Source organism: Bactrocera tryoni, chromosome 2, assembly GCF_016617805.1.
Source record: "Bactrocera tryoni isolate S06 chromosome 2, CSIRO_BtryS06_freeze2, whole genome shotgun sequence".
Lineage (NCBI taxonomy): Eukaryota > Metazoa > Arthropoda > Insecta > Diptera > Tephritidae > Bactrocera > Bactrocera tryoni.
Window position 1 is genome coordinate 77,921,107 of NC_052500.1, and position 8,105 is coordinate 77,929,211.

The following is an 8,105-nucleotide window of genomic DNA, read 5'->3' on the forward strand; positions in this document are numbered from 1 at the left end:
ATTTAATTAAGAAAATATTATCTATATCATTTATTTATAATATTCAAACAATATTAACATATCACGCTAGCCTTCAGCGGCTTAAATCACATACATACACAAAAAATGTGTGCCTTCAACAAATTTAAAACAATTTTTTTAACATATTCAAAAAAGTGAACCAAAAAACGAAAATATGTCGTTTTTGGCCGAATTTCCCGTACTCGCGGTTTCACTCGGCGGTTCTTTTTGTTTTTTAAAGTGCTTGAGCGCCTCTGGATCACTAATCACTTGCTCAGATAATTTTGCGATATTCAACCGGAAAAGCTGATTTTGCAGTATAGGCACAATTAGATTATATTTATCTATATTCTTGTTAATGTATTGGATATCATCGCTATAACGCTGCAAAACTGCTTGCCAAGCGCGATTCTCTTCTTCATCAAACGGATAGTCACCAAAGTAAGCACGTTCCGCACGCAGCTCCTGTTTTAGTTTTTCCACTGCTTCGCGTATATCGCGCTGTAGTGTAATCCATTCAGGTGTGAAACCGTTATCGAGCAGAATTTTATTCAACTTGTGCGTTGTAAAATCTAAATAGGGATTTTGCGTTTGCGCGCTACTCAAAGGTTTGCCAGCACACTTCAAATTGTCAAAGTCACCCTTTGCCATAGCTTCTTGTATGAGATCTTCACATATACGATCAAAGCCGTACTTTGTTTTGATGGCATGATTCTTATAAAATGTGCCTTTTTTCATAATTGTACGTTCACCCGCTTGTGATTTTTCAATACGATGACTGAGTACACGTTCCTGCGCTTTCATTGCTTTAACCTGCTGGTATTGTTTTTGCCTCTGAAAAGGATTACCAACGCCAATGCCGTCATAACTTAGATATTGGCGATGTTGTGGTGCTGTATGTTTTATATCAAATACTTCCTCTTCCTCATCTTCTAGTATATTTCGGCGATTTTTTGCAAATTTTTCTTGCAATATTTTGAATGCTTCATCTACTTCTTGAAAACGTTCAGCACTTGCTTCTGGTAGGCCAGAGTCGGGATGTACACGCTTTACCAGATCGATATAAGCATTACGGACAGTGTTCTGATCGGCTGCTTCATTAACGCCCAAAATACGAAAGCATTTCTGTGTACAAAAAAAAGCTTTATATATGTACATGAAAACTGTTTGAAGTAAAATCTCCAGTTACCTTGTATAGTTCCGCGCGTTTAATATGCATTCCTCTAAATTGCGAGGCAGCAGTTCGCCAGCATAAACTAGATAGTAGCGTAATTTGTCTGCCTCTCAGCAACATTTTAACAAATTAGTTACGTTAAATAACCTGTGAGAAAGCTGTTATTTTTACTACTAATACTGCCGTATTTTTACTTACAGGTAGCAGTGTTTATAGTGCGAAGTATATTTTAGTTTCCGTGGATATAATGCTTTAATTTAATATTTTTCAAAACAGTTTTTTAAAAGTTTATCACCTGAATATTTGTTTTTATTTAAGTCGTTATACTTGTCGCAATCAAAACAAAAACAGCTGATTGGCAATACGTTGCCACTGAGTAGCCTTTGAGACAAACTAAATGAAATAAATGTAATAAAGTATATTGTTTTTTTTTTTAATTAATTTTTAATTGAGTTCTTATAAAAATTTGCGTATTTTTACTTAATGATAAATAAATGATAGTTTTTGTTGCATTTTTCAATTATTTAACAATTTTTGTAATTGAGACTTTTCTGATGAGCCACCAATTTAGACAAGACAAGATAGCAAACATATGTCTATTTTCTTCCAATTTGAACACAGCTGGCGTTTCTCTTTGGCACTTGCTTTTCCATCAATTATCGAGCTAATAGTTGATCCTGCTCTTACATTTACAAATCTCATACGACGATATAAAGCGAAAATCATTTTTGATTTAGAAGTCGGCGGAGATAAAGGTGTAAAAAGTGTTGAGTGAAGATATAGAAAAGAAAATTTTCATTTGCAAATAATTAAATCAATTTGAACAGTGAAATCATAAAACAAATAGTATTTGATTTGTGAAATAAAGAGTTGGTGAAAATGTCTGAAAAGAAACGTTCAAGACGCCGTAAGGATGTAAGTGACTAAATAACAAAATGCATACATTTTGCACTATAGATGTTGAAAAGCATCCTACATTGAGTTTATGTCGTTATTTTTTCATATATTTTGGCGAATCAAATTTTTGTATCTGTGTATATGAAAAATGAATAGTGGAAAAGTTATTGCGCACATAAAATTGTCATGCTGGCGTGTATATTGCTGTTGAATAAGCAAGCAGATTGCCGTCGTAATGGACATAGAACAAATATATGGAATGTGTTGGTTATTAGCCACAATACGTAATTATTGAAATTATTCCTTTAAAATGTTGTATGAAGAAGAAAATTGCGGATATTTAAATTTGTGTTCTACTCTACCTGCTGTGTTGTTGCATTAGCGGCACTGATTATTGTTTTTGTTACTGGAAAAATATGCCAGTATGGGCAGAAATGATGCTAGGTGGCACAAGTGAGACAGATTGCAGAAGATTGTTTTTGTTTCTCAAGACGTTTGGTATTGCTTAACGTACGTGTATATAGCATATAGCGCGTAGATGTGTAAATGTCAGTCCAAATAACAAAAAATGTGTTGAGGAACAGTGCTCGCTTTTTCGCTCACACATCCATTTTATTTATTTGACCCCACATAATTTTCGCTCTCATTTTCAAAGTTTATTTTACAATAATTTGTTGTTTATTTATCGTAGCCATAAATGGATTATAATTTACTGATTTAATTGGTATTTCCCTGAATAAAATTAAGATTTCAATACTCTCATTGAGGGATAAGATTGTGATTATCAGTGCTTGCTTATGTGAACTTTTGAAATATTGAAGATTTTGCAGTCAATATTAAAAGTGAACATTCCTGATAGACTGTGATTACCCATTTCATTGATAAGCCGCCAAAGTATTTTATATTTATACTACTGATTTAACGTACTTGAAGTGCTCATAAATAAATTTAAAAAATTTACTTCATTTATTGTAGCTACAATTTCTTTTACAATGGCTATTACAAGGAGACACCCACACAAAGTTTGATTACGTACATACATACATACTTATGTATATAGGTATCTCCAGAATTAGAAATTGGGCCATGCGGGAGATATTTGATAATTTAAACGTTGTCGTTTTGTGGATACTTTTTAATAGTCATCTATAAATAAGAATGAAAACTAAAGGGCCAACGTTTACAAATCGATTTAAAATCTATTGAAACAAACAGAAATTACAAACGTTTGAAAAATTTCACGAATTCTACTAATTATATGTATATCAAACCATTGTAGTAATGCTTTAGAAAACATTGGTGATAGATTGAGAAATGTTCAACAGTCACATTACAATTGTCTCAATTGGAAGCACAAACAATTAAGCAATTTTATTTCTACATACATATGTACAAGATAATAATTAGTGAGTGATTTACAATTGTAAATTTGTGTGCATATTTATTTGCAAATCTAATGGAAACTGTTGGTTTGCAGCAGTAGTATTCAAATGCCTTACATAATTTAATGAAGACGGATTTTGTTGTCGATTAACTTATGACTTAAAATAATTTTAATATAAGAAAATAAAAAGCTATACCATGATTAAATAATTTTAATACGGAAATTGTTGCAGCAGCGGCGCTTAAAAAAATCCAAAAATATTTATTCAAGTGCTATTTTGCATTTGGCTTGTGTCTGGCTTCGATTTTACTTAACGTGAGAGTATATTTCTATAATTGCATAACAAAATATTCGGGAACACCTACTAAAATAAAATATAAAGCTTGGTACATACACAAATATATGTTCGATAGTTACGAGGCTTCATTTTAAAGGGCTTATAACTAGTTGGTGTTGACCGGGTCCCCTACTAGCTCTTTTTATTATTTTGCAAGAGCAACCAATACTAAAGAAAAATGTGAACGTCGCTTTGAAATGTTTAAACATTCGTTTGTGCAAAAACAATTTTTAAATTTTGTAAGTAATTGTAAATTAAAAATATAAATTGTTACAAAAGAAAATAAATGTAATCATCCATAACAAAGCATAGTCCAAATGCACAAAAAACGTGCTGACTACATATGACGTAGAAAATCAGCTGAAAGAGAAAATAAATATAAATTGTATATGCAAATAAAAAAATTATAATAATTTAAACACATGGAGCAAACCAGAAATTTCCAAACTAGTTTTGAGCGTGAAAATAAAAATGATATACTTAAATGAAAGTGAGCAAAAAGCAATTGAGAAAGAGTGCAGCAAAGCTGTTTCTCAGTCAATAGAGATATATTTTAGTATATTTAAAAAAATACTGAGTGATATTGAGATTGGAGCAAATTTTTACATTTACATACTTCTTTAGTAATGCTCTCCCTTTGTTAGCATCCTAATTTAATTGCTGTTTTGCTTATAAGACCACCAATCCGAAAGTAGATACCTGGTATATGTTAGTCACTGTTTTTTATACTTTCTTTAAATAATTTCATATTCTCTGGTTATATTTTTTTAATACTACTATATAATATTTTCCTAAAAGATCTTTCGTTTGATTTCTATCACTTCTAAAACTCAAATGCTTGCTTGTTCAATGTCTACAATTGGGATTCCCATTTGCTCGCTCTCCATGCAAATATATATCGCACTCTTTGCTTTTGAGCTTAGTTTGGCGTAAGTTCACTTAACAAATATTTGGTTTTCCTCTCAGCTGTTTCTGGTTATTTCAACACTTGTTGCCAGCCGTCTCCCAGAAGATTTCTTAGTTCTCTTCCTTCCAATTGTTGTTGTTGTACGCTTGTAATTTTTCTGCGTTTTTAATTTTTTTGTGGCTTTTTGTTATGATTACACATATGTATGTACGTTGGCGCTGTGCTGTGATTGTTGCTGTTTTTGTTAGAGGAGAAAGTTGTTCCACTGACTGACTTGCTTGTTGGCTGATTGAATGTCTGACCACTTGCTAGGTGCTCACTGCCATATTTTAATACAATTCAGTATTGTGTTGAAGTTTTGCGAGCAACGAAGCGACTGGCAACGTGACTTGTCTTCCGGAGGAAAAAAATTTAAATAAAAAGATAGAAAAAAAAACAAGCAACTTTTTTTTCGCGCTAAATTTTAAGACAAGAAATATTAAAAACAAACTCACAAGTTTTTTCAATTATAACTATGGAAGAGGAAACACATCACCACGAAGAGGAAGAAGAGCAATATGTGGAAGATGATGGGGATGTTAGTAAATTTTTATAAAAAATATAATAATCTATTAGGAAATGTTGTGAAATACTACATTGAACGCAATTTACACATCCAAAAGAATCCACGTTTTTTAAATTAAAATCTTCCATCAACAACTTTTTATTGCGTCGTTGTGGAAATACAATGGCTTTTACCTCCTTCGCAGATAAATATTTGAGCTACTTTAACTCGTTAAAAATTAAAAATCGATAAATTTGTACTTTCGATTGTGTTGGCCACACTTTTTACATGCACTATTTTCCCCAATTTGTTTGTCGACTTTCGAAAGTTGCTAATAAATGCTTTAAATGCAGCGACGTATGTATGCAAACATTTGCTTTTATTTGGTGTGACTAGAAAACAACACGTCACCGAATCGCCACATATCCACAAAAAGCTAAGCTGGCGCCAAAGTGGGGTTTCCACAACACCATTTTAGATATTAGCGCGCCTCAGAATGACGTCAAATACAGAAATCGCATATTGTATAACGATATTTTATCTGATTTTATATTCTTTAGATTTTTCGCAAAGATCGTTTTTATAATCTCACATATTTGCGCACAGCTGTTTTTGTTTGTGGCATCAGCTGAGATCATACTAAATGACTTACATACGTACAATTTACAAGAAATTTGTATTCATAGTTTTTATCGCCGATTATGTCATATAAAAGTTGACGTGTATATTTATGCATACTAAATTAAACTATTCAAGTGATTGTCAATAATTAACTATTGTTGCGTTTTGTACAGATATCGTTTATAATGAACTTTATTTTTTATAAATGGAAATATTAGCGTTAAAATATATTTATTTTTTATTTATTGTTTTTGGATGAAGCAGTGATGTGTGATAAACTATTCTAATAGATCTGGTTGAATGATATGTCGTTACTTCGTATAAAAAATGTCTGTTTATTTAAATAATAATTTTAATAGTATTTTTGACGTTTATTATTTTACTGTGTGAAATACTAAATTTCATATAAAATATTTTTTTTGGTTACATAAATTTTATTAATTTTTTTTTAATTTTAATTGTTTTTATTTCATTTATTTTTTTATTTTTTATCCTTTTTTAATTTTTAATTAATTTATTTTATTATTTTTTTATTTTATTTATTTTTTAGTGTTGATTTTTATTTTATTTATTATTTTGTTTTAATTTCTATTTTTAGTTTTTTTTTTATTTTTAGTATTTTTTCTTATAATTCTATTTTGTTCCTTTTTTGTGCATTATTTTATAATTATGATTTTGCTTTTTTCCGTTTGCGGTTTTACTTATTAATTTAAAGAAAATTTTATCAGGCATAATCTCAATTTTCACATGGGTTTTTTGTGGTTTCGGCACTTTATTTTTATTAAAGTTATTTGCACATATTTGCCTTTAGTTTATGTCGAGTTATATATTTCATTTTTGTTTCTTCATTTGTGTGTGCTTAGTGATAAGTGAATAATTAGGAAATATTAACAAACATAATCCCAAAATTTCTTATGAATTTCATTATTAATCACCAGAAAATCTTTTATTTACTCCCAAACACGTATAGGAGTACACAGGCCCCGGCGAACAAGAAGTTGAGAAGCCATCGAAGGAGGAATTCAAGGTCGCCAAATGGATGAAAGCAAACGTCAAATCAAAGAAAACGAAATTCCTCAGCCATAATGTGCAGTATTTCATATCGAATAAGGCGCTAGATGCCTTGCTAAAATCGAAATTCGCACAAGGCGATAACGCGCTCTTCACCACACGTGAACAGGCTATCGAATTTTTGGATGTGATGTTGGAGCATAAATTTTTCCATCGCGCCAAAAAAGTGCCCGTCTCGTTGGAGGAGATGCGCGGCAGTGGGGCAACTACAGGTAGCAAAACAACGAAAAACAAAAGTGATGAAAAAGAGCCACAGCACAAGAAGAAGGAGAAAGATGAGAAGAAGGATACCGAGGCTGAAGCCGAAGCCAGCGGTGCCAATGGCATGGGTGATGGCAATATAAGTGCTGGTGCCGGCAGTGGTGGTGGCGGTGCAGTTGAGAAGAAAGAGAAGCGCAAGCGAAAAATACGCTTGGACATGCATCATGAACAGGTTTTCGTTGATGGTTCAGAGCCGTACATTTGGATTTATGACCCCATACCAATACACTACTGGATTTACGGTCTAATTTTATTGCTGGGCGCCATACTGATTTGTTTGTTCCCACTCTGGCCACCACTTTTGCGTAAAGGTGTCTACTATTTGTCTGTGGCGGCGGCTGGATTCCTCGTACTCATATTGACTTTGACAGTAATACGGCTGATTGTTTTCATTTGTTAGTCAGGGCGACCCTCAAAATTTTTTCGTATTACAGTGTTGTATTTGAAGGTAACTGAAATAAAAACCTTTAAGTGCTTGGGTGGTCCTAAAAAACTAAAAACAGTAAGTTTGCAGCATAGATATTTTTGAAGTTTGGAAAAAAATATAAAACTGTCAGATTGTAGGACAAATATTTTTTAACGGCACATATATTACACCTAATTCTGTTTTTATACGGTTTTGTTTTACACAATTTGACACAATTCCGATTTTTTTGACGCCGCGATCTGAAGGTACCGTTGGAAAGAATCCTCCTGATAAAAAAATGTATAGGGTTATAGGGACCGCAAACGCTTAGTTTACGAGATATTTGACTTCAAAGTTCAAAAATTCCCAAAATTTCCACACGCTATTTCACCACATTAAACACACTTTACGCACATTTTTTACTTCAAATTAATTGGAGGATGGGGTCATGTGTAGAAGTTCACGCAAGTGAGGAAAGTTCTCTGATCGCCATTCACTTGGGA

At 32.2% G+C, this 8,105-nt stretch overlaps 2 protein-coding genes and 1 long non-coding RNA gene across 3 annotated transcripts; 1 reads left to right on the forward strand and 2 right to left on the reverse strand.

Moving 5' to 3' along the window:
* Window position 1: 1 nt before the first annotated feature.
* Window positions 2-1,516, reverse strand: LOC120769742 (dnaJ homolog subfamily C member 28). Its single transcript, XM_040096899.1, has 3 exons — window positions 1,373-1,516; window positions 1,190-1,321; window positions 2-1,125 (listed from the first exon to the last, which is right to left on the reverse strand). Exons 2-3 carry the CDS (start codon window positions 1,292-1,294, stop codon window positions 148-150), a joined length of 1,083 nt encoding a protein of 360 aa, XP_039952833.1. The 5' UTR covers window positions 1,295-1,321; window positions 1,373-1,516; the 3' UTR covers window positions 2-147.
* Window positions 1,517-3,678: 2,162 nt separating this feature from the next.
* LOC120769745 lies at window positions 3,679-4,840 on the reverse strand. Its single transcript, XR_005704881.1, has 3 exons — window positions 4,409-4,840; window positions 3,873-4,152; window positions 3,679-3,819 (listed from the first exon to the last, which is right to left on the reverse strand). It is a non-coding gene; the product is annotated as an uncharacterized LOC120769745 (long non-coding RNA).
* A 221-nt stretch (window positions 4,841-5,061) lies between these two features.
* On the forward strand, window positions 5,062-7,596 carry LOC120768874 (translocation protein SEC62). Its single transcript, XM_040095629.1, has 2 exons — window positions 5,062-5,276; window positions 6,835-7,596. The coding sequence occupies exons 1-2, from the start codon at window positions 5,214-5,216 to the stop codon at window positions 7,594-7,596; spliced, it is 825 nt and encodes a 274-aa protein (XP_039951563.1). The 5' UTR covers window positions 5,062-5,213.
* The last annotated feature ends 509 nt before the right edge of the window (window positions 7,597-8,105 follow it).

Bases quoted from the DNA above. Each gene is read 5' to 3' on its own strand.
- LOC120769742 (XM_040096899.1), bottom strand. From the start codon at position 1,294: ATGTTGCTGAGAGGCAGACAAATTACGCTACTATCTAGTTTATGCTGG. The intron at 1,126-1,189 runs GTAACTGGAGAT...TTTTGTACACAG, and splicing joins AACGCGCGGAACTATACAAG to AAATGCTTTCGTATTTTGGG.
- LOC120768874 (XM_040095629.1), top strand. From the start codon at position 5,214: ATGGAAGAGGAAACACATCACCACGAAGAGGAAGAAGAGCAATATGTG. The intron at 5,277-6,834 runs GTTAGTAAATTT...AAACACGTATAG, and splicing joins ATGTGGAAGATGATGGGGAT to GAGTACACAGGCCCCGGCGA.